Below are 26,642 nucleotides of genomic sequence, written 5' to 3'. Positions count from 1 at the left end.
GAGAGGGAGAGGAGATGAATGAAGAAACAGGAATGTAAAACATTAGTGTGAGGAGCAGAGATCAGGATGAGTGGATGCAGTTGAAGACTGATATCTTCCTGCCTGTGCTTCCATCTTGACTAGATAATGATTAAAAAGAGGCTAAATGTGTAGGAGTGCATTCCCATGGGTGAGGATAGAAGACTGATGTCTCTGGTCCACACCCCTCTGTCTGTCTCTCCAGCCGCAGTCTTGTTCCCTTATTTCCTGTTTTTAAGGGCTCAGTGCTGAACGTGCCCAGAATGAGAGCACAAAAGCTGTGACTTGGGGAGAAGAGGGGACAGAAAAGAAAGGGATGGATGAGGACAATGGTAAGAAGTGAGAGGAAGAACGCAAGATAGAGGCAAGGTAGAAGAGAAGACCTAGGAATAGAGGATGAGAGAAAGTGGAAATGGAAGGGGTAGCCTGAGGAGGGGGAAGAGGAATGATGTGAGTGACTCTCTTCACTGGTATTGCTCTCTTCAGATAAATGCTGGATCAACTGCAGGGTTGTTTAAGGCACCCTTGGATTGTTTAAGTACAGTTTTTATCAATCAATCAAGGTCGGTTTATGGCAAAACATTTGAAAAAACCCAGTCATGTTCACATCACTCTAAAATTTTTGTCATCTAAACAGAATAACATGTTTTCACTTAATTCCAAGAAAGACTGCAGGAAAAGCAGAAACGTTTGTCTGAATTCCTGAAAAGTATTTATTGTTGCTGTTTGTCTACCCACGACAGTACATGCATAATGCACACTATGAGGTTCTCCTGGGAGGGACTAATGTGTTTTTAGAAGTAAGTGCACCGTCCGAAACACAGTGTTGTGGTTCTGACATGGGGCTGAATCATTCATTTTATCACGTGGATTGTACATGCAGTACTACAGTAGTATTACAAATACTGTGCATACTTTATCTTTGGTACATAAATGAGTCCACATAAAAGCCAATCGAGAGCTGCAAGAATGAGTCCTAAAACCCGAAAAGGAGTTCAGATTTTTGCACTTCCAGTTCTCTCGACTCAAAGTCGATGGGTTATTTTGGTTTGATGCCTGAAATAAGGTCTGCAACACAAGCCTTTAACATTTTGTTCTAAGATATAAAATATGTCGGTATATACCCCTCTTGTGAACTTTGAAGCTCCTACGTGTCTTAAAAAAGGCGCTTGCTGACATGTGGCTGAATTAGTCATCATGCTGACTCTGCCTTTACATCCTCGTTGTGTATACTCCCAGTCAGGCCGTCTTATTTTCTACAATAATCCATTGGACAAATTCCAACGTTTTTTTTTGTAGAGGAAACAAGTGCAATGTTATCTTCCAGGGTAGGCCTATAATATGTCATCAACAGAAGGATGAAGATAACTTTGGGGAGGAGCTCATTACAGACATTGCTGGGATGGGCTATAACCCACCCGTAGAGATGCACCGACTCATTTGTCTAATTTTTAGGTTGGTCTCGTATAGCTGTTTTTTACTGGTCAAATTTACACACGTATCGCATAATGGTTTTACGGCATGCACACAGAGGCACAGACAGTGATGTCACAGCTATACACGCCTGTCCTCAATGTGGAAGTTCTTCAGCGTGACGGAGACATTTTCATTAAATCTCAGTTGGATTTAATTTGTCCAGTAACCTGGAGCACTTTCGTTTTGTAACATGGCACAGTTCTGACTTAAAAAAAAAAAGAAATCTGAATTGGCCAAGCACATTGCAATCTGTACATCAACAGGCGACTTTATCAGAATAGATTCCAGTTTGTGTATCGGCATCAACCCCACAGTGTGTAGGATTTATGGGAGTCTTTCGTTCATTGAATAACAAAGAAAAATTAAGCTGGGAAACAAATTAGGTTCATTGCCAACTAGTTTAGGCTGCTATATTACAACATTCATCAGACACTTATGGCTTCTGGCTTCCAAATTGAGTTTCCGAACTTTAAAATAATTTCTAAACTTTGACGGACTGCCTGTCAACGTGCCTAGCAGAGTTCAGAAACGGCTAACACTTGCAGCCTATAAATGTCCCTGCAGAGGAGGGTTACTCTGATCTGATAGATTAGCTACAGCTGCACACTATGGCTAAGATATACAATACACAATTTAAACTCAAAATATGTGTGTAGGGAGATGGAGACTCTGTAACCATAACTTTATATCTGAAATAATTCGATAGGCACTATATTTCTTACACATTATCATATGTGCATTATTAACATATTTATATTTCATTTTTCAAGTTATCAATACTAGTCCATTGCATCACTCCCTTTGCCCACTTTGGCTAGCTGGTTGCTGGTTTTATACTATTATTTAAACACATTCATGACAGTGAATTGCCAGTAAATTGAGCTTTGTAAAAGAAGCTCTCTTTGTTCACTTCCTCATTTCTTAGTGTTGAATAAAATGGCACAATCGGTATTATCTTGGGAGTGAAGAATAGCTGCAATCACCTCCCTATGTATAACTGCATGGGGAGTTGTTATGCAAGTCGCTATTGCTCAGGAGCTTTCTCCAACGTAGGATATTCATACACTCATACACTTTTCATACAGTGGGAAAAAAACTCCCGTGCATTTCTCAGATGAAGCTTTCTCATTCCAATAAACGGATTAGAAATGTCTGCCAGGCCTGTGTCTGTGTAATCGGATAACTTCTCTGTTTTTCTCTCTTGTGCTGCCTTGTATCATTTGTGTCTTTTTATCACTTGGCACATTGCTTCATATCCATCGCCCGCTCATTGCAGTGATACTTTTTACTCGTACGATTCCTCTAACCTCGCAATCTTAGCCTTTTATTTTAATCAAAGATACTGGTGTGAAACATACATGCTCCTGTCATTCTGCCAGTTGGTGTGTTTCCCAGAGCGGAGGTGGTACCACAGTCTTTGATCTTCACGGTGTGTTGGGATGCCGCTACTTGGCCCAGAGACAAACCGCTTTCTGTAGGAAAATCCAGATTTATTGGATGTTGAATTTGCATATGGTGGACATTTATTGCATGGTGCCTTGTGTGCTTAGGTTCATCAATTCGCAAAGAACAATTTTCTGTAAATCTTTGGTAGATTTAAAAAAAGACCACCGCAGTGATGCCAGCCCATCTGGTCAGTGTTTCTTCTCCTAACCTTTTACAGAGCAGGCTGTGCTGTAAGCGCTACTCATTCTCCTGAATACTGCAGTTCCCACTGCTTCTGTTGTGCGTTAGATAAGCCGGATATTCTTTTACAAGAATTGTTCTTCCGTAACATGTAAAGCTTTCACATTGTTTGAGATGATTTGTAGGAGCTGATACAGATGAATTAAAACATTGCATGATAGAAATAGAATTACTGGATTTATGCAATGCACGGCGTAGTAACAAAAGATGTTTCAGACCAGATCTGTACTCCAGCAGCACAGCTCAAGACAGCAGGTGCTGCTGATGAGAGGACATGCTTTGTCACACACAGTCAGGTTAATGCTCTGGGGGCATCTCGTAGCACATGGCAGCCTACAGGCCAACACAGGCAAAAAAAAAAGGGAAAAATCTCTCTCGAAAAAGTAAGAAATGAGAAAAAGTGTCTCATTAGTATGTAGAGGAGAAGGTGTAGCGTACCACAAGACAAAAAAGGTAATACCACTTCTGGCTCTGCAAGCCTTTTTCAGTATATTATTGGTTCACAGGGAAAATGCAACACACAGGCATTTGAAATGAGCTAATTGGCTTTTTTATTTTCACTCTTTGAGTTCACCACACCATCTCACAGGAACGTGAAGTCGGAGGGTTACTTCTAGTAACAAGCAGCAGTAGTAGTACGAGTGAGGAATAACACTGTTATATGTGAGGCATGCTTGTGTTTCTTTAAACGCCTTGAAGTGCACTGCATGTATCAGAGTAGTTCATCATATGTTACATTTTTCAATTTAGTTATCTCTCCTCACTATGCAAGAAGTGGCACAAAACCCATTATTAATGTCATGAGTGTAGATTGCAGGCATATCAAATCAAACCTGTGTGGTTTGATTTATGAAGCTGATTTCTGGCGCTCTTTTATGCATTATTAAAGAGATCCAATAAACAATTAATGAGAGATGGCATTCAACATTTCCAATTAGAAAATCATTTTGAAGGGAATCCAAAAAGTAATGCTTTCATCTTTTGATTACTGGAAGCCCAAATGTATATATATATTTGTGTGTGTGGTGGGAGACGGTTACACTTCAAAAGAGCACATCAGCATTATTTTTGGAGTTGGTTCTGCTCTGCTGTGAAATTGCTGAGTCGGCAAATGGAGGCCTGGATTCTCTTCACTGTGCTCAGTGTGTGTGAGGCGTGTCAGTGTGCTCTCAGAATGGTCTGTTGACAGGTTGGGTTGTCAGCGGGGCGACCAGCCTTTCTGTCTGTGTGATGTCGGCGACACTTGACGCTCCCTGCTCAGTTTGTCACTGCACCGAATCCTCAGAGGCGGCAAACGCACACATAAAGCTGCTAATGCTCTGCAGCCAGTGTGTGTGGTGTGTGTGAGGCATTTCCTGTTTTTTGAGGTCATTGGTTTGTCTGTGTGTCCGTAGCAAAATAGTTTTTTGTCCGTTTGTTGGTCTGTCTAAATCTATCTGACGTCATGTTCACTCCCTTACAGACTCTTTCCTCTGTTCATCTTTCGTGCCGTCATAACCTCTCCAGCTAGTTCTCCACAATCATTGTTTCAAATTCTCTTTCAAACGGGCTTTACCTTCACTGGCTCATTCCTCACCCCCCCCAGTCGTATTCGCCTCCTTCTCCTCAGTCCGTTTTTCTTGGTTCCTCTTCATTATTTATAGAGATTGGCTTTGTTGTGTAGCTGTCAGATGCAGCAGAGTGTTGTTTTATTACCCTGCACTGCATCTGTGCACAGATGAGAAGCCTCGTATGGGTGGTGGTCAAAAAAAGAACAACCGGTGAGCTCGAGGCAATACAGCCGAAGTTATCTTTCGTTTGGATTCACACTCACTGGGGATCCGACTGCACCGGCATATTATGGTTGGTGTGAGATGAGCTTTTCAAGCATGGCTGCTGTAAAAACTAACGGAGAGAGACGGAGACTGAGGAAGAGCTCCGTGTGTGCCAGGATATCTAAACAGGCCGGGTTCACACTGAGTAAGGATCAACAAAGTGAGAGACTTGTCATTAGAGTGTCAGCATATATGCTGTATTATGCTTCAATGTGTCATTTTGTAACTTTTTTGGTTGTTGGTGTGCCGCGGGGTCTTTTTAATGTAAACTATGTACCGCGGCTCAGAAAAGGTTGAAAAACACAGACAACAGCTTTACTTCCTCTAAAATATTATTCAGAAATAGTATTTTTTTTTTATAGGCAGAAGTAACTCTTTTTACAGTCAAAAGACTAACGCTTAATAAGCTGTTCCATATAATTTATAAATATGCGTACAACAACTAAACCTCAACATTTTGTTTGTTTTGCACTTAAACACACAGCCTTGAGCGTTCATCATGAAAATGATAGTCACTGTCTTGCTCTTACTGCCCCAGTCTTTCCCTCGGCATCCAATAAGATGTTCTGAACTGAATTAACCTCATTTTCAAGTTCAATCTCAATGCATTGACTGGACTACAGAGTCACGAAATCACTGGCCAGATGTGACGACATGTTTATTGGACATGAACCGGGCTTTGAACTACAGCCACCATGTCCCCCAGTTCACCACAGCATTGCTGCAATGTAAAGAGAAGATGTTACATAATGGTACACACACACACACACATCATTGCATTTACTGTCAGCACACTGCAGCCTTAGGTTCACTTTCATCATTTTAACGACTTCAGACAGGTTGTCAAATGACACACAGAGTGTCAGTCTTTTTTGATGTTTGTTTCCTCTCTCCTTGTTTAAGCTCACTTGAATGCAATTCCTGCAAATGTAACAGAAAATAACAACAGTCAGGGATTATATATTATCACACTTAGGACTACATTGTACACGATCCAATCCTTTAAATGAAGTAATCATGAAAAAAAGATGGTGTTTAGTTATGCATTTGTAAACATACAAACTTACCAGCATTGTGTTATAAGGCAATAAAAAGCGCGTTGTTTGTCCACCTGCATTCGGCTCAACATTGTCCTCGTTGGAGAACTCTGCGGATGTCCTGATGTGCTTTGACAGGAATGTATGCAGCATCCTGCTGCTCTGAACTGGATGTCAAAGGAGGCAGATGGGAAACTCAATCGGTCTTCAGTTGATCCTCTTTCTCCCCGGCTTCCACCCCAAATACGTCTGCATCTGTAGGGTGACAAAAGTCCTTTTTAAGTGGGTTAGGGGTCACAACTGCTTCTGACCACAGGTGAATGAGAGACTACTGTGAGTGTTGCTGTGTGTCACTTCAGAATACCTTTAGATAAAAGCAGATGGGTGAGGAAGTCTATGGAAATTGATGGTGATTGATGTGTGGATTTAGGCTTCACCACTGTACATCTTTGTTTAAAAGAAATTTTCACTTTTCACTCACTTGGTCATGAAAAGCTAATCTAGTTGTTATTAATTCCTCGTAAAGTCATTGTGCTCGACACAATGGGGCTCACGTCGGCCAGATGAATGTCAGATATTTGACAGGTTCGTGTTTGGCTAATCTCTATAAAGAGATGCTGCCTTCACATAGAATATGTAGGCAACGGGACAAGATTTTGGCATAAGAAGTGCCAATACAACCAAATAAAGAAAAATATGTATGTGAATTAGTAGTATAATTGCACTCATTTGACAAAAAAAAAATAAAAAAAATCCAAGGACACAAATTCTTGTCAGTGTTAAGTGGTGTGGACAGGGCAACAAAGGCACAAATTAAGATTAAGCATCAAGCTTTTTTTTTTTTTTTTTTTTTAACAGCCACATTTCAGATTAAGTTTAATTTTTCTACCAAACAATAAGTTGCATCTTTGACTGTTCACCTTCCTACACCAAAAACAGACGTTTTCCCGGAGGTGTTGACATTGCCGTTAGCCCAGTTAGCAGTAGTGAGTTACCTGCATTCAGCCAAAGTCTGTTTGAACGTGATACCAGTGTGGAGAGCATAAGAGTCGGAACGCATTGGCCGAAATGCAGTCTCCGAACCCGCCGGCTATCTGATGATGATTTTTCCAGCTAAAAGTGCCAAAAAGTTGTTCTGTGCGTTCCAATGGCCATACTATTGAGTATGGCAAAAAACTATTTAGTATGTCCCAATACATAGTATGTTAAATGCAGTATGCCAAAAATACCCGGATGTCGTACTGCATGTTTTTCCGGTTATTCTGTCCAACAATCTTCTGCGCAGCAGATATGAGTGTCAACGTTAAACGTACAATGCTATGACGTAATATGTCCCAATCAAATGCACACTGCATGCAACAGTACGTACTTTGTCAGAGCAGCTGCAGTGTGTACTAAAAGTGTGCGCTACTTTAAGGTGTTAATATAGTTTGTCACTGTTGACTCTACCTTTCAGGGTTTTAACTGTCATGTATTCAAGCACATAGGTAAGTGTTATTATTACACCTGCAGCATCAAGAGACTTGTTAGCCCACTCTGAGACTGGCTTTATCTAAGATGCTATAAGGGGCCGTGCACTTCCAGACTGTTACTAGGAAAAGAACACAGATGCCTCATTAAAGGTACCTCATTATCTAGCCAAGTGGCTGTTGACTGTCTGCTGAACTGGCTCTGTGTTCACATTACGAGGCTGCACAGACTCAGGAGAGGGTCAGCAATGGTCCTGAGATACTGTATTTAATGCAGCAGCTTATTTGGCTGGAAACGTTTAATGGAGACCATTTTTCAAGACTTGACACTGTGATGAGAAAGAGAACTATGTGCATATTTAGCTGTATCAGCGGTTTGTGCAAAATTTTTTTTTATCATTTTCCAACTTTAATCTAATATTTAGTCGGATACATGGCAGTGGAAAGGTGGTTTTGTGAGAGCAGGAGAGAGAAGACTATTGTGATGAAAAATGAGAATAAAGGTGATTCATAGATCACTGATGGAGTGACTACTTTATTGAGTTGCTGACAAACATCTGACTAAGGCTGTCCGAATGGAAATATGGCTCAGTCAGCAATGTGTGGGTTTTAAGTGAAACATTTGAGTTTACTGTATGACGGCACTCCATTCATTTGAGGTCAGACTTTGTATTCGTGGTAGATGACTAATAGTACAGTTTAGTTATATGTTTACAGGTACATTTCATGAGTTTCAATAATATGTAATGTGATGCTCAAATTCTCTAGCACATGATACGTGCAACTTTTTAAAATTGATTTAATATCTTTAATATTTTACCTAAGGATGATATATTGTGTAATACAAAGTCACAGTAACTAAAAAAAATGTGGTTTGTTTCTATTTTGTCTGGTTCCATTTCACAGTGCAAAAATTAAAGCAGACCAAATAAAAAATAAAAAAAAAGATTTGCGGATTCCTTCCCCTCCAGTTTATCATGACTGAAAGTCAGTTTATCATGACTTTAAAAATGTCACTATTTGGGGGCTTTATTTAGTACATTCTCAATGTTATCTTCAGCCAAGATGTCAAACAAACATGGCACTTTGCAGAAGTCAAAGTTGGTCCTCTGCCACTCATGTTAACCGGACCTTTATTTTACCTGCTGTGTCCATCTCAACAAATGATTGCGCAGGCAGCCTGCGTTTTGGTTCGCTTAGAAAAGGTCCAAGACCGCTTGCGAAAGGAGGTTTCGGATGTTGAGTACGACTATTGGGTTCACAGATGCCTAAACACACCAGTGGTTGAGCAGCACCAGAGTTTGATTAAAACGGACAAAATGTTGGCTTGTGAAAGCGCCCTAAAAGAACTAAGGGTCTGTGTGACTTACAATGACATCACACTATCGCTTCACTTCATTCGAAACTTTTTCTGGAGAGTCTTGAGGGAGAAACATACTGTAGTGTGCTGTAACATACAGCTGGAAACGACCTTAAGCTGAATCTCTTCTTCCTCACCATTCGCCTCCCACATATGTCCTATAGTTGGATCGCCTATATGAAAGCTACATTTCTAGCAGTTCAACAGGCCTCACTGACGATACTATTTTAAATTCTTTTTATCTTGTGCTATTAGCATTAGTGCATTTCACAACTTTTAGGACATTCTGATTTAAATTACTGCTGTTAAAGTGTTTGTATTTTCCTCTTCATACATCCATGGCCACAGACTCATTGGCGTTTTCAGTAAAAGGCGGCAGTGCTGCCGTAGTGCCATCTAGCAGCAGTTGTCACAAAAAGCACCAGAATCTCTTTTCTTCTATATTCTTTGCTGGTGTTCATTACTAACTGTGTTCTATTAATGTGTAATGACATTGAAATCAGTGTGTGTGTGTGTGTGTGTGTGTGTGTGTGCGTGTGCGTGTGTGTGTGTGTGTGTGTGTGCATGGATGGTGCTTTGCTTGCATGCCTTTATCTTTGAAACCTTTAACTCTGTGATAGATGACGGCACACCGTGTGCAGGAGAAGCTTGGGAAGAGGCTCTGTGGCTGAGAAAGAATCCATAAAGATAAATAATGGATTCGCTTTATGCGCCTGTGAAATATCAAAACGCACACCTTTTCTACACACATTACACTATTTTTGTGTTCATCACGGAAAACGGGGGATATTTTTTATCTCCATCTGTGAAGTTTATTTTTGTGTTTTTTTGTGTTTTTTTTTTTTTTTTGTGGTTGCGTAGCAACACTCATCCAGCGTCTAATGTTTTTGCCTGGAACAGACCTAGATCCCTTTCCTCAAGGAAACAAACTCTCAGAGATTAGATAAGAGATCCAGACTTCAGGAGTCTCTCCTCCCTTGATGGACATCTGCTCTGTGAACTACAATTCAATTTCCTTGTTTTTATTATTAATTGATAATGATCTAGTTGTGGGCTTTCCTGTTTGCAGGCTCGGTTGCATTTATTGAAGCATATTTACGTTTTCTTTTCATCCAGACATCAAAGAAGGCACTTATCACAATTCAGGGGCCAGAGTCATTAAGCACATAGATTTAGTTTTTAAACATGTGACCCTGAGAGACCTGCCAGTGGCTGAGCAGTATGATGTCGTGGTTCGCTAGATCGTGATCATATACCACAGTATTGTATCGTTACACCGCCGCTGTAAGCGTATTGGCTGATGATGTGATGAACTGCAGGTTAATACTTTCTTGTGTTTTGTCCTCACTGTACTCGCGTACGGAGAACATGTTGGAGCAAACAAATAAGGAAGGAGAGGAGACCTCGAGTCACCCTGAACACAATGTGCTTTACCAAACTGCCTCTTTGTGTTTCTCTGCATGTTTGAATGATTATTTTTGCGTTGTGGGGAATCACTTAAATTGTTGAATTGATTAAATTACCCAGCTCCCATTAGGAGATCAATTTCAGTACTATTAAAGAGCCACATTCACTTGGAGAGCCTCGTAATGTGGTTTGATTAATGTACAGCAGCACAGCAGGGGAAATCAGGTCTCAGATCAGTACTAAACTGATCAGCTTAGTCCTTTGAGGAGCTGGTCTTGGTTTTCAGCGAATTGAATGAAATCGACTGTGTGTGAGCTTATTAATTTGTTCACATTAGTTGGACTAAAAAGTGAAACCCAATAGTAATTTATATTAAAATGAATTCATAATGTCTTCTGCAAATGATCATTCATTGATAATTTATACAAAGTAATCAATCCATTAGAGCAGGGGTGGGCAATTATTTTTCCCAAGGGGCCATATGAGAAACGGGGACTGTTGTGGAGGGCCGGACCAATAGACTGAACTCTATTATTCCACCTCAGCTGTGAGTGGTAAGAGTAAATGCTATGATCAGTGGTGGAATGTAACTAGTATATTTGCTTAAGTACTGTACTTATGTACAAATTCAAGGTACTTTACTTGAGTATTTCCATTTTATTCAACTTTGTACTTCCACTACATCTCAGAGGGAAATTATTAGTTACTAGTTACTCCACTAAATTTGTCTGGCAGCTTTAGTTACTTTAAACATTATAATTTTTCAAACCTTTCCTAACTACCCAAACTGAACAACAGTGTATAAATAAGTTAAAATGAGCTCAATCTGCAGCAGGAATAATGATCCAAACAAATATACATATGTAATATCCATATATAATAGTAAAACACTGGCAGGATTGACTAACATGGTTCAGTGGAGAAATCTAGTCTGTGTTGGGCTTGAAGGAGTTCACTGAAGTCAGGCTGAATGTGTGAAGGACAGCAGACAGGTGATCGTCAGTGAGAGAGGATCTGGATCTGGATTTGTTAAACTTCATCACGGAGAATGTTTGTTCACATATGTAGGTCGATCCAAAGTGAACCAACATCTTCTGCGCCTGTTGCTTTTGCAGCTTAGCTAACAAAGCCTCAGATGTCCGCTCTGCATCAGTCAAGTTTTAGTATTTCTGTGTTTCGTCTCGTAATGGCGATTCAAATTGTAATCCTTAAACACTGCGATCTGTTCTCCACAAACTAAGCACACGGCTTTACATTTGACTTCAGTAAATAAATACTTAGAAGTCCACATTTTGCTAAAAACTCTTCACTCTGTATCCGTCTTTCTTTTTTTTTTTTTTTTAAACATAGCTGTTAACCCTCAGAAATGTCAGCCTAACTCGCATCTCCCGTAAGCTCAGCTCAACACATTGCAGCGACGCTGCTGCTCGCACACATTCACAATTTATTTTCTAAAAAGATGCTTTGTATTCTCTTGCGCTGCCTGACGTGATGTGCATGTGGTGATCTGGTTCAACCTTACGGACAGTACCGGTACTTGATATGACACTCAAAAGCAAACTAACAATCACTTGCAATTCAAAGACATCGAGTTATTCCTCACAGAAAGATGACTGTAAATGAAAAGAACGAAGAGTGGATGGTCAAAGCAGGTAGAGACAAAAAAATAGGTTTTATATTTGGTAGCGAGAAGTGGAATCTCTTAACAGAAATAACTGTCACACTGCCTTGTTAATGAGCAAAGCTGGGACAGGTTATCGTTATGCAAGGAGCTGCAGAGCCTGGAAATGACCTGCCATCTCTTTGAGAAATGAGTGTCTGGCTCCACACAGAGCCCAGGGCTAAATACAGGCTTCCTCCTCCATAAAGACACCACTGTCATGACATATAATCCAGGAGAAGAAATATGACTCTGGTTAATAACTCCAAAAAGAAAGTTTACTCAGCAGCTGTTACTTATCCGTTTGCCCTTTTTCAATTTTAAATGTGAACTTTGAGGAAAGTCTCCCAGTGGGTCATTTCACTTCTTTCAAGCAGCAGTGAAGCTTTAACTGCAGGGCTCTGCTCAAAGAAAGGCTTAAACAATGATCAGCACAGTCGGGAGCCTTCTTTCCCAATGCAAGAAAACCCCCACTGACATCTGGCTTTTCTCTTCAATTGATGGCATTAAATCCTGGGACAAATTAATCTGCAGTAGTCACAGCCCAGCACACCATTTTACCTATGGATAGTGGTTTAAAAAAACCCTCATCAAAACAGTCTTTGTTGATCTTTCCACTGTCCCAACAATCACTGGTTTGGTCAAAAATATATTCTTAATTCAAAGTGAAAGGAAGCAGCCACTACAAAGCTACCAGACTCCATTGACCAGAACATTATTTTTTCCAATTAATCATATTTGTCAGTCTACCCATTTGAATTGAAAGTGACTGATGTACAGACATAAAAAAAGATTTTACTGTGGTCTATAGGCAATGGGAAAGGACTCTATTGCCTATTTTTAGCTTATTTTTCCCCTGTGTTTAAAACTACATACACGCTTATTTCCAGTAACTATGTTTAGGTTGTTGTGATAATAAATTGCATCCATTTTTATCACCTTTTATCACTACCCCAGTTTCCTTTGTGGGTTAGCGTTAACCTTTCACTCCGGGCTGCTTTCACCCAGAGCTTGAGGATCACTTTTGTCAGGGAGAGCAGAGTTCTGGGTCATGTGGTGCTGGTGAGGACATCCACGGTGAAGAGCCACTAGTGCCGGCCCACACTTGGTGCTGAAAAAAGATGGAACATTTTAAAGCTGCCAGATGACCAACTTAGTCTACCGACAATTGCCACACTGAACTTGCTTTGTTTCCTTTTTGTGAGTTTTGACTAAACAATGGAGATTCAGGAGCATACGGATATCGGTTAAAATTAACCCAAAATACATCCGAAGGTCATGGATTCAGTTTCAGTTTGCTGCACAAATGTGTCAGTGAAAAGATGTCAGCGCTGTAAAGTTCACCGAAACCTGCCGTTAGTTTTCTCTTACGACCGGATTACTTTTTCCTACTACTAAAACTGTTGCTCTGCTCAAGCTGTGGCATTGAGTGCTGGGTCTTTGTGAGCTGTAATGTACAGCGCGACTCTAATTAAAGTTGAGTGGAACGGAGTCAATAGAAGCGGTTTGACTTAAGTAGTTTTTATGGCTTCATAACGTGTCCCGGAACTCAGACTGGTGCAGTATATCCAGATAATCTACTCCTGAACCTTTTACGGCCCCTCCTCTCGGACTGCTGGCAGCAGCTCGTGTCTGCTGGTGTGGAATATCCTATTGAATGTTTACTCTCATCCTTTTAAGTGTGATGCATCATCCGTCTTAGTTATTGACGGACCAGCTTTCCGCTCTCTGATTCATCGTGCGTGTGAATATGTATCGTGAATTCATTGTGCATGTGAATCACGTATGTATGCAAACGGCCCCCTGGTGATGATGGAAGGATGAGATGTCTCCATCAATATTTTCAACGCAATCCCGAGCTCCCGTTTCAAAGTAGTAGTAAGTTAATGGAAAAGGATATTGATTGATATTTTAATGGGTTCAGTCAGAAGCGTTTTCTGTGAAATGCTGAAGGCTCGTGTCCAAATCCACAGAGCACTTTCCAGTGTAGTTCTCCAGGGATTATTTAATGTACACCTTAAGTGCTCTGATGGTTGACTCTCACTGGGTCGCTGCCACATGCAACTGTAATGGAACTCCTTTCTTTCCTGTGTTTACATCGTGCTGCTGAATGGCATTTCATCCCAGAGACCGTGCTGCATTTCTGCCCTTTCTTTCCTGTCACTGTGTGTGTGGCTCCTTCCATTGAGGCCTCAGTGTACAGAGGAAAGGGCTGAGGTCTAGAGTCTGGATTCAGGGGACACAGTGGATACGAATCCTCTGAGCAGAGTGTGTCCCTAAGGATGGACCAGGGCGATGGTCATTATGTCTCCGTCAATACTAGCTTTAACTTGTTTTTACTGCGGCTTCAATTTTTACTCTAGTGGCTCTAAAAGATGTAGCTTACCAATACTCTCCTTTTATATTTGCTGTTTGTTGTACAGCCCAACTGGTGACGCCCTTCTTACCCATGAGTTTGGATATGCAATGTAAAGTAACCGTAGTCTCTAACTGCTGGCTTCGTTCTTTCTTTACATGGTTTCAACAGTTGTTACTGGGCAGCCTGTTTGCTCAAACAAACAACCAGATGAAATAGACAGACTTCATCTATCCTTTCATTCAAAGAGCTTACATTATCTGCAAATCCATTTCAAATCTTGTGCTCCCTGTAACGTGTGTGTGTGTGTGTGTGTGCACGCTTTTAGTATGTCAGGGGATTACCCTCTTCTTCCTAATCGCTGTGGGTCATGATGTGACCCGACTCAACATTGTGATGGTCTGTGTCACTGTCTTTTAGTTGCGTTCGTAGATAAAACGGCAAATGTTACATGGTCAGACCTCAGCAACTGTTGTCCAATCCTATTGGTTGTATCCACTCGCAGCTCAATTACAGTGACTCGCATTCACTGTTGACCCTCGGTTTAACCTATCAGAACACACAGCTTAACTCTGTCCGTCCCTGAATGTTTACGTTGAATTTCTCCAGATATTTGTTGAGCTGAACAGATACACTCTTACCCCCCCCCCCCTCCCTCTGGTGTTTTGCTTGTTTGACAGCAGGAGCTGTGAAGCTGAAATTGTTTTGCTTTGACTTTTCCATGGAGATTTGGGAGCTCCAAGCTGTTCACAGCTCCACATGTATCACATAGCTGCTGTGTGTAGTCTGTATTACTCTCCACACATATACATTTTGATATCCATAGGTTTGATGGATTATTAATGTGGAAAAGGTGGTAATAATACCCTTTGGCAGGTGTCAGTGGGCTTCGTGCTGAGATACTGTTGCCTGTAGTAGTGGTAGTGGTGGTGGTATTTCTATATTGATGCAACTGTCTCCTACAATCTTTGCTACAAATGCCGGCTTGTTTCAGGTAGTTTGTGTCTCAAAAGATAAGAATAACATTCATTATAAATGATCATATCAGGAGTTCCTGAGGGCAGCCCAAGATAACCGTTGTAATACGTTTGGACTACATGGCCCGCAGTGTAAGCATGGACTCACTATTAGTAACCGGTAGCCTAAGTGTAGGGCTGTCCCTAGCGAGTGGAAGAAGAGAACACCATCATGCTGCACATAGAAATACAGACTGGGTGGAGGTATCTCTCCTTCACTGTTATTACAGGGATTTCCATTGACAATAGTCCACGGTCCGCTTATGTTTAAGGGCAGTCAGACATTATTCTGGAGGGAAAACATGTTGATCTACAATTACATGAAATTTGAATGAGTTATTGTGGAGCCTCCTCATGTGTCTTCTTTCTCCTTTTTTTTTCATTTGCATTCTGACCCTGATAGCTTTTTAGTGAGAGGTGCCCTCATGCTACAGTAGCATGGTAGCCTCTCAGCAGCCCACTAGCATTTTTCTGATCGTATATAGTTATTCTTAGCCTCATCTCAGAGTACGATAGCTATAGACACGACAGGACTGCCCATGCACGAGTTGTCTAATAGGGGGGGGGGGAAATTAGGGTCGAAGAATACAAATAGGATGAGATGGAGAAAGAAAGTAAGCTGTAGTGAATCTCAGCGCATAGCCTGGTTATTCATGTGGCTTGCTAATGTGCCCTCGAGCTCCAAGGGAAACCACAATGAGAGCCATCGGGGGCTTCCTGTCAAAGTGGAGTGCAGCACTGACCTCAGGGCTGCAGTGTGACATGTAAAGCCACAGAGATGAGCCTGACACTCAGAAGCTTCCCAAGGAGGTGGCATGCTCGCTATGAGTCCACGTTTTATGTTATGTATTGGCTTTCCAAAGCTTGAGGCGTTTCTTTCTTTCTTTTCAGTCTCTTGGATATTTTTGATCTACTCGGTGGTTTAGTTTGTGTTCATATTTTCTCCACGGATGTCTCCCTGATGTATGTACTCTAAGTCCTCTCTCCTCTCCTCAAACAGAAGTTTATTTTTCTTCTTTAAAGTCAAGATGCTGGAGTAAGTTGTACTGCACTGGTGCACCTGTATGACTGGTATAACGTCTTCTCTCTACAGGGCATCAACATAGCGGGACCCAGTAATGCAGAGCCCCCACCTCAGCCTCCCAGTCCAGCCATGTACCAGCTGGATATCATCCTGAAGAAAGGGAACAACCTGGCCATCCGAGATCGAACCGGTAGGAGCTCTGTTTGCTCTTCCTGTTACCTCAACAGCTTTGAGTTTTATGTGGGGAGACGGCGTGGACAGCTTTATTTAGCCGACCAAATTAAAGCAATTGCTTTGTCGCTGTCGCAGGCGGTCCGGCACACAGGATGCTGCCATCCTCAAAGAACTGAACTGTCTTATGCTGTTGTATCCTATATTTGTCTGCTATCTTTAGGTGTCCACTCCTATCTTTTATATGTGCCTCTGTTTGTAAATGTAATATTTGTTTTGGCACCCCCTTTCCTCTTTTCACCTATGTTCTCACATTTCACTCCTCTTCTTCTCTATCTCTCTCCCCATGTAGGGTTTTATTAGATCACACTCACATTTTCAGTGTGTGAAGTGAGGTGAAATCACGAGGAATGATGCGGCATATTTCCTGTGCATCTAGGCATGAAAAGAATTCAGCTGTCGCTTAAGCTACAAGATTATCACACTCGGAGGCAATACTATCATCTCCTGGTTACTTTAGTATCGCATGACTAAATCATAGTGTGAGTCTTAACTTCTCTATCCCAGTGTTACTGGCGGTGTGATCAAGGCTTTTAGTGTCAGTAAAGACTTTAGAGAATTGTATATTTGTCTATGCAGCCCATACTCTCTCACATGTTTTTGCATTTTGTGATAAATATTTGATTTAGTAGCTTTAAAGAGCCGAAGTTAGAGACTCAAAATTAGGATGAGTGTCACTTTGTGATGTTTGAGAGGGGTCAGTGGAGCAGCAGCGGGCATGTTTTCGTAGTGCACATTTCTATTTCTCCCATTGTGGTAAGTAGTTTATCAACTCTTTGCTATAAAAGATATTAACTCGACCCCTCTGCTAAACAGGGTTTCTCCGCTTCTCTGGAGTGATTGTCATTTTAAGTGCAGGACAGGAAGCTCTCATACTGTTAAACACTCAGTTATGTCTTGCATGGTGGAAAGGCCAGCCAGCAACAACAGGCAACGCCAGAGATTCTCTTATAAACTCTCCCAGACAGCGGTTTGGATAGTGACGGATTTAGGGCTCTCATTAGTGGTTGTAGAAGTCACCATGACGACGAATCCAAATAAGCTGCCATGCTCCCTCCTGTACATTTTGCCTGACTACCTGTCTCCCCGGAATAATGAGCATTGACGCTCAGAGCTCACCCGTCCTGTCCCGAGTCCGTCAAGACGGCTCATTATGAGGGAGAAACTGTAAAATATCAAGCAATATAGTGGATTGAATTTAATATGAGCAATAATGTCGTAATAAGTGTTGTTTTGTCACAGTGTTCAGAAAATACTTTTTCTAAATATGAATATATAAAACAGTTTAAGTCTTTACACGTTGTACTATCAGGATATCCACATGTTGCTGCTGTCGTACAGCAGGCCAACAATACATCTCCGAAGGATTGGTGGGATTCTCCGTTAACCAATCGGTCAAGGCTCCCTTGTCAGAAGTGCTGGGTTGTTAAATAGAAGTAGCTTTCTGCGGGAAGCCGTTGTGGTTTCTATTGTTTCACCAAAAACCCTACATGAATTATAAATAACGCAGACGGTTTCCAGTTTTGTCTGCAAAGTGTTTTCAGGAAACTTCTTTTCAGAAAAGCTTATGCATTATGGAATTATCGAACATTCAGATCCAGTGAACCTGGAAGTGAAACTAAATATAACTGAGCTGAAGCCAAGTAAGACCTCAACGTGCAGACTGACGTGCTCATCGCGTCATTACAGTCACCTTAACTAGTGAGGTGTCAAACCAGGGGGCTGATGTCTGATTTCCAGTTAAAGTGCAGTGTCACTGTGTAATGTATTGCGTGCTGAGATAGCAGGTAGTCTGACACAGCAGCCCTGGTCCATGCATCATAGTGATGTATGAACCCGGGGGCAAGGTTGACTAGTCAGAAACAAAAGGGGGGGGGGGCCTCAGTGACGAGGTGCATCTGGTTCCACATAAGCGTTTTGTCTTCTCCGATGTTCCCTTTGTCTTTTGTGCCTGCGTGAGGGAACCAGAGCTACTTGAAATGGACAGCTCTCACAGCCAATCGAAGGACCTGTTGCTATTACATAATTATCTCAGGTTGAAGAGATACAAGTATGGATATCCTGTAAGTTAATACAAATCTGCCTTTAAAGACTGACAGAGAATCAGCAATGGCAGCTAAACATTGGAAACATTTGAAAAAAATTGTCCAACTACTTTTTAGCCCTTTATGGTCACTGTCTGTTACCATAAAGCCCGAAGGTTAGTTATGTACATGTAGTAGCTCACCTTATGATGGTATTATACTGTATTTCACCGTGCTGTAGCTTCTAAGTGAGAACACTGACACTTATTTCCGTTGTAATCAAACGCGTTCTCTTTGAGTTAATTTGTTTACTTTATAGGTTGCACAGTATATGTTTATCTATATTCAGCATAGACATTTACCATCTATTGTTTCTTCTTGTGGTGCTTGGAGGCTGGTTTTTCTCTAGCTGAGCCCTCTCAGTACACAGACCTCTGAGGGAGGATTTCCCTCATCCTCATTGCTTGATGGGAGTAAGGAGAGATATCCCTCACTAGTCTGGTGTTCAACACACAAGAGCCATTTGGGAGCTTTTTTATACAACCACATAACGTGCTGGCATTGTTGTTAGTCTCTCTCCAGGCTGCACAAACCATTTCACCATTTGTTGCCAGGAGAACCAGCCAACGCATGAAATGGTTTTAATATTATGACAAGATAAGAAAAATAAGCTTTGGATATGGGTGAATGACGTTGATTAATGTATTTCAGTTGTTTTAACAAGGAACAGCTTGTACAGCAGAAGCATTTACCCTGATGTGGTTTTCAAGTCTAATCCTGCCTTTGTTCGTCTACACCTGCCTCTGATGATATTGTATTGGATTTAAACTGCAGGAAGAGGAACATCAAAAGGAGTGAATAAGAAGGTGCAGGAGTGATGGCCACATGATGTCTTTTCTGGTTTATTGTTCCAGCCAAGCAAATTCTACCCGTCAAATAATCTTGCTTTGAACGTCACTCTTACTTGTTCTATGTTGTAAAGACCCTGTTGTGTCCTCATGGCCCTGACCTCGACCTAGCTGTCATTTGTGAGGAGCCAACGGGACGTTTTGCAGCTTTAAAGGGGGCCTCAGATAAAAACACACTGCCCTCTCTGTCTTTATCGCTAGTTCCCTCTAGCTGAGGTACAACAAGGTGAATCTTTTTCATCGCCTAAGGCATGATCACCTCACTTCCAATCTTGGTGTGTGTGTGTGTGTGTGTGTGTGTGTGTGTGTGTGAGAGAGAGAGAGAGACTGTTCATGAATATGCATCCTCAAAGTATGCATCAAGAAATGCCTTTCCAGCAGTCAGAGAGGATACAATCTCAAAGTTGTCCACTTTGATGGTATGGGTCAGAGATGCACCGACACCACTATTTGTCAGACCAAGTACAGGTACTTGCATATACTTAATAATACTATTACAGTTCTAACACAGACTTTGAAAACATGTTTTATTTTCATCAGATGTTCCTTACTTTCTGAATGTAACAATTGTATATGTTAATATACAACATGATGCTATTGGCTGCTACTGTAACTGTCCCGGACAGGTGAACTGGGGAATGGCTGTTTTTCGCATACACTGCAGCTGGTGATAAAGGATGGATTTAACCTGTTGGCAGTTTGGCGGCTTATTAAACTCGACTAACAAGAAGTTAACGTCAAGTTGCCATAAAGTGGTATATGAGTCAGTATGAGTACAATGTACCAATGTTGAAGGTACAGTGCTCGTACCCTACTAGCTGGAGCGACAAAGCATATGTACCATTTCAGGTTCCTGTATCTTGATTTCTTAATGCGTATACTGGGAAGCTCTCAACTGTTGTGGGTGTATCCTATCGTTAATTCTTTATCACAAGCTGCTGTCTCCCATCCTCTGTTCAGATACATTTACCGTAGTCACGGTATTCCAATCCCTGATGTGAAGGAAGCTCCTCGCAATACATTTCTGCAGACTTAATATTTAACACAATTTTGTAAATGGTTAAATGAAGTCTAAATGTATTTTCTGTATAACTACTGGTTGCACTAGCTATAATGGATTACGTGCAGTGCTATCCTGATTCCTAGTCCTTACACATTGCTACTAGAGTGTGCTGGCTCTTGTTTGAAAGGACTAATATTAGTGTGGAGACCGATGAGTCTACAGCGAGCCTAATTATGTTGTCTGCCGCACAACAGTTCTGTAAGAAAGCAGTGAGAGCCGGAGCCTGACACCACAGTTGGCATGTCGTCTCTTGTTTTATTTCAAGTCCCCTTCATTGCTTTCCCCCACATGCTGTCCAGTGTTTTATTTTTTGTTTCTGCTCAGTGCAAGCGATCTTACTGTTACTGTATCTCAAGCGTTGCAACTGCAGCAAGATCACGTTGCATATTAACGAAGGTTCATTTTGGGTTAACGTCAGTTTACTTCGCTGTCCTCCGCTATCGGCGTAAAGCAGCAAGAGGCAGAGGCATGCACGTGTGTGGCTGTGTGCCATTTTAATGAGACAGGCTCTCAGTCCATCTGCCAGCATCTCGTGATGGAGTTTCTTGTCTTTGCAGCCTTTTACAGCCAATACATCCTCTTCAGCAGATTGCATTCTGGGTAATGGGATACCCCAGAGCTGCAACCATCAGTCAGTCCTGACACTACACATAGGCCAGCAGCTCCCACACTACGCACACACAGTGCCCACACTGTGAGCATGAGGCTGCTCCAGGTCTGCAGCTCAAGCATGACTCGGGGGTTTTATGGGCGGCTCGACTACATTTTTCTCCTCTCCTGTTCTCGCGTCTCATCATTGAGCCTCTTTCACGAAGGTGTTTTTAATAGCGGCCCTTTTGAGAGGCAATGTGTTGTAGGTCCTCCTTTATCAGTGAGGCAGTGAGCACCAAGAGGAAGGAAACGTTCAGAATGACCACTTCATTATAGGGTTAATAGGGAGGGTTAATATGCTGCCGCATTTAGTACTTAAGGTGTAATTCAGTTTCCTCTTAAGTGATAATCAGGGAAATGTTTTTCTTCCTTCATTCTCAGGGTGAGACCCTTTGTTTTTGGTCTTGGTGTGTATTTAAAAGGTTTATGTGGGATTTTGAGATCAGCCTAACTTTGCTCAATCACTGAATGTCTATGGGATCATACTGTAAGCAGCTTCTTGCAAATACAGATACTCAAAATATAGATAATCCCCAAAGCTGTTTAATACTTATCCTAGAAATAGATGTTTTTCTTATTCACAGAATTATAACAGTTTTATGATTTTTCTTTTAGGGCAGACTTGATAGCTCAGGTACAGCTAACATTACAATGGTTAATTTATATTCAGAACTTAATAGAACATAATTCAGACTGAGTATAGTAGTAGTCGTAATGTTATAAATTAAACCTGTGCATTTCATGTTAAGAAATTTCAAAATGTCTGCAGTGAAAAAAATCTATTATTTGGAACTTCTTCTTTTATCGTCGAGGCTTCATGCATGAAGAGTAAATGTGTTCTGTTTAATATTGTCCATGTTTTCAGCCAGCAAACTGACTTGTGGAGGTGTTTTGCTCTGCTCTGAAGGTTAATGATATAGTTCATAAAGGTTTAATGATTTCTTTGATTTTTGCGGAGGTGGTATTTATATTCAGGAAAGGCACCACACTTCCTGTGTAATTTGCTTCAGGAAACCCTCTTATTTAATATATGTATTACTGGCAAAGTTGGCAAGTACAGTGTAAATGAGTGTGGAGATGTTTGACCACCAGAAGTATTTCACTACATCTGAGCAGCCGGAGACTGAATCTTCTGTAATTATTTTGTGGCAGTCTATCTCCTCAAAGAATCAATACATTTTCTCATGTTTTGAAATGGCACGATTTCATACTGACATTATACATTATTGATGGCTTTCTGATGCTAGCAGGATGTGGTTTGTCATCCATATTCATTGTATTTAGCTTTAGTAAGTCTCAGCACCACAATGCTTTACTCCAGTTCACATTATACTTTAAATATTCCACCAATAACAAATTAGGCTTGCGCTTGTATCTAATGCTGGGTTGGATTGATTTTGCTTACAGCTAACATGCTATTTTTTACTCCGTGCATATTGATGCTTTTGAGATGCGTGTTTTACTATTGGAGGAATTTTACAGGAACGTTTTACTGCAGTGCTCTACTCTAACACCCAAAGCTGTGAGTTTCTTTCTTTGAGTACGATACTTATTTTTAGGACATATCACACTGTCCTCTGTAGAAATGTAATTACCTGCTCATATATTATCAGTTAATAATTCAGGACCGTTTGTCTGGCCTGTACTGACACAGGAAGCTATTGATCATGAATGTCTGAGTGGCTACAGATTCATGATTAAAATGAGGAAGCTGAATAATGACTTGCTCCACACATCAGTTGACGAAAAAGAGCTTTTTATTTTAGAAATGTACAGCTAATCACGAGCCTGTGTAATCATTATCGTCTCTCCCCCTGCAGTAACTAACCAGCACCTTTTCATAAGCTTATTAAAAGGCTTCGACTAAGATAGCTGTAAGTGGTGTAGAGTTTGAACATGACTTATCTTCATTATATCATTTTAACTGCAGCAGAAGCATCTTCTCCCCAGCATCCATACTGTCTACTCCCCCCCCCCCCCCACTGTTTCAGACAAACTCCTTTGTTTCTCCAGAATTCTTTTATACAAGGGACGAGACCTCATGTCTGACATTAGTCTTCTGCTGCCTCTCAAAACAAACTAGCCAGGTGTGTGTTTCTTTGTGTGACTGAAAGTGCTAATGACCCAGTGCATCAATCCTTTGGACTTGTGTGCTTATATCTGAGCAAGATGGTGATTTTGTAATGAAAAGTGAGAGAGGAAGTGGTGGTGCTTTTGTCAATGGAACGACCACCTCTGTGTGTGAGAGTGCATATGTTTTCCATAAATCAATCCTCAGTTATTGCTCAGGGGATTGTCTGGAGCATTTGGAGGCACACTTGCAAGCCTTTAGGTGGCTGCTTACTACCAGAACAGCACTTAAAATGAAAGCATTGGACTTTGATGAACTTTTCTGTAAGCTCAGCCTGCCCCTATAATGATAAGATCCTATTATGTTATACTATACAGTACTACTATATTTGCCTGGTGCCTGTCATTTAACAATTTCAAGTGGTATCTGATTTCGTCACATTTACATTCATGTTACCTAATCTGTCTATTCGATTTTCTCTCCATACCAAAAACAACAAGCTGAGGCAGCCGTATAATTGTGCCACTAGTCGCTCCATCATTTTTGCCATGTCAATGTTGAGAGGCAAATCGTGCTTCCTGAAGAGTGGGCAGGCTGTTGGATGATAGATAAGAATAATGTCAATGCCAAAACTTTCACTAAGTTTCTATGACAGAAAAGAATTCAATTAAGTTAGTGGGATGAGACCAAGTAATGTAATTTCTTTTGACTGCTGGAGGGGATTGAAAGAGAGTATGATGAGACGGGGAGAGAAAGGAAGTTATTAAGGAGGAAAGTAGAGAGCAGCAAAATAAGTTTGCAACAAAGTGCAAGAGATGTATCTCCAACAGAAAGTGTTTTGAAGACCAAACCAAATTTGGCAGATATGTCACCATTGGTTTGCATCAATAAATCTACTGCAGACCAAAGCAAAACAGATAGAAAATAAGCACAAAGATGAATGGCTTTACTCGCGTCCCTTGAGAGTGAGTGGATACACACTGCCTCCCATTGGTAAATGCTGGGATGTGAATGGGACAGAAGTGTCTGCACTCGCTTCTGTAATGCATGCACTCGCTTCTGTAATGCATGGTTATGTGTATTGCTACAATTAGCAATGTGGGAATGCACACATTTTTTGGAAAGTGCTACTCTTCCGCTTATATTGTGTCTTGGGTTGTCAAGGTATTATGTTATCATGGGTGTCTATCATGATGTCGTGCAAAATCAAAACATAAGTTCAGGTGCCGGGTCCATAAAGCGAGCTAAGAAAAGGGGGGCTTAAAAGTCCAAAACCTGACTTAAATGAACCGAACAAAGCAGGCGGGGCTAAAGTGGTTCCATAAGGGTCAGTTCAAGTTCCCCTGTCATACTGATTCAGGTCGGGTTTAAGTCGTCAACATGTGCACACTGCTCCTGAGCAGCAGTCCACTTCAGATGATGTGGAGCACTGTGATGGGCTTATAGAAATCCAATCAAATGAGTTTGTGCATTTGGGTGAAGTCGGATGACAGTAATCATAGATGTCTTTTGGAATGTCCGGGGGGATCTGAACAGGTTAAAATGCAATATATGTTGTTACAACACAAAGCAGGCTGAACGGCCATGACAAGAAAGGGAGATGCACACAACCAAGCAAATTAACAAATTATTTCTTAACTTAAGGCAACACAAGAGACAAACATAAACCAACAGTAGCATGTGAAGTCAGTAATTTCAGCAGTGTAGGTGAGTGCGTGTGTTGAAAGTGTATGTAATGTTGTATACCGTAGAAACGAACCATAATCTCAACCCAAAACCAAATGGGTGTCTCTGGAAGGAGAGAGGGACCAACTGGCACTCGAGAGGGTTTTTAACAGAGTGCACTGGCACACAGGGCCCAGGTGTTGCCAGTGTTGCTGATGAGCTCAGGTGTTTCCACTCTACTAATGACCCTCTGCCACACCCACTTCCAACACCTGCAGGGAAAGCAGCCACACAAACGGCAACAGGCAGACAGGATCATTACACAACCTAATTATATCTCGTATAACAATAGATATGCAAATATGCACGTAGGCTATGCAAGCACTTAAATCCAACAACTGGAGAGATGCAAGTAGAATGCCATCATCAAGTAAGAAAGCAAGTATTACATTTAGACTATATACACTTGAGATATTGTTTTACTTGAAGTATTTGGATTATCATTTTGTGTTTCTTAAATACAAATTAAAATGTTTGTTTGCTCGAATGCTGACAGTGCGTTGGTGTTAATCCTTGTAATAAATGACCAACAAAGTGTGGAGTTAGTGGTGGCTGTTATTCACATTTGGATCACAGATTGTACTCGGATGTCTGGCGGGGTAGCCCGACTCATTGGCAGCATTTTAATGGCCGCTGTCCAATAGGTGTTCAGTAGAGATATACGTGTGGTAGAGAATGTTTTCAATGGCCCGTCAGGAGGACAGAGAGCAGCCAGCAAAAGCAAGTCACTCAGGGGCTTTTAGATCTGCCTGTGCGCCACACCCAAGCCAAAATTACCTGCTGAGTGCGCCACTGGGTCCTCTCACAAACACATTTATTTCTCCTCCCAGCTGCTGTTACAGTGATGGCGTTCGGTTTAATGGCATCATAAAAGAGTCATAGATTAACACCTTGATATGTACTCAGTATCTCTTTGTGTACTGTGGTTTCTTGTCAGTCGCTCACTCGCACAGAAAGGAGGATCGAGAAGTTAACCATGTCCTTTATGTCAAAATTCTTTGAAATCCTGTTACAGATCCATGGTAACCTATGCCCTGCAACTAACCTGGTACCTCCTCCTGACCTTATCCCCGGTCATCAAAAGTGAGCTTGTGTGTATGTGATGTCTGACCAACAAAAACATGTTGACGAGACGCATTTTGTTGGAGTTAACTTGATTGTTTCCTGGCGTGGCCGGTTAGGAGTGTCTTCAGTTTCAGATGTTGTCCTTGTCGTTTTCCTCCATGTAGCCCCCACTCCTCACCAGTAATGCCTCTCAACTGTAGAAAGATAGGAAATCACATTCAGCACCTAGGGCACCTACCTTCGCCAGTTCATCAGTGTTTGACACATGGACTCCTTAAGCCCAGTCTCCCCTTACCCAGCACTTCCATTTCACAGCCTACTGCCTGCAAACTGGACAAACATCCATCAAACCCACTCTCTTTAATCCTCACATAGCTTAAGGCATTCTTCTCAACCATTATTAATTCTAATTGATCTGATAATGGCGATTGCTTATATATTGTCATACCTATCCACAAGCCCCTATGTGGCACATTCAATAATGTCTTTCCTTCATTATGGACTTAACACAACTGTGGGGGAAAGAGAGAAAGGAAAAAAAAAATATATATCTTCTGTTTTATATCTTGTAAAACCCTGTT

The 26,642-nt window shown here is 41.3% G+C and overlaps 1 protein-coding gene across 11 annotated transcripts in view; it reads left to right on the top strand.

Annotated features, from left to right (window-relative positions):
• The window catches only part of mctp1a (multiple C2 domains, transmembrane 1a), a 121,754-nt gene that overhangs the window by 21,309 nt on the left and 73,803 nt on the right, over window positions 1–26,642 (top strand). For 9 of the 11 annotated variants that reach the window (XM_031848961.1, XM_031848960.1, XM_031848958.1 and 6 more), the window contains one exon: window positions 16,393–16,513. In XM_031848961.1, coding sequence (XP_031704821.1) covers window positions 16,393–16,513 — 121 coding nt within the window. Of the gene's footprint in view, window positions 1–416; window positions 5,140–15,006; window positions 16,263–16,392; window positions 16,514–26,642 lie in introns of those variants that run through there. The other 2 variants (XM_031848965.1, XM_031848966.1) reach the window with 2 other exon arrangements.

The sequence above is a fragment of the Anarrhichthys ocellatus genome, unplaced genomic scaffold (assembly GCF_004355925.1).
Source record: "Anarrhichthys ocellatus isolate YVR2014 unplaced genomic scaffold, GSC_Weel_1.0 scaffold9, whole genome shotgun sequence".
In the NCBI taxonomy this organism is placed as follows: domain Eukaryota; kingdom Metazoa; phylum Chordata; class Actinopteri; order Perciformes; family Anarhichadidae; genus Anarrhichthys; species Anarrhichthys ocellatus.
The sequence above is the reverse complement of the archived record's forward strand: the minus strand, read 5'-3'. Positions and strand labels throughout refer to the sequence as shown.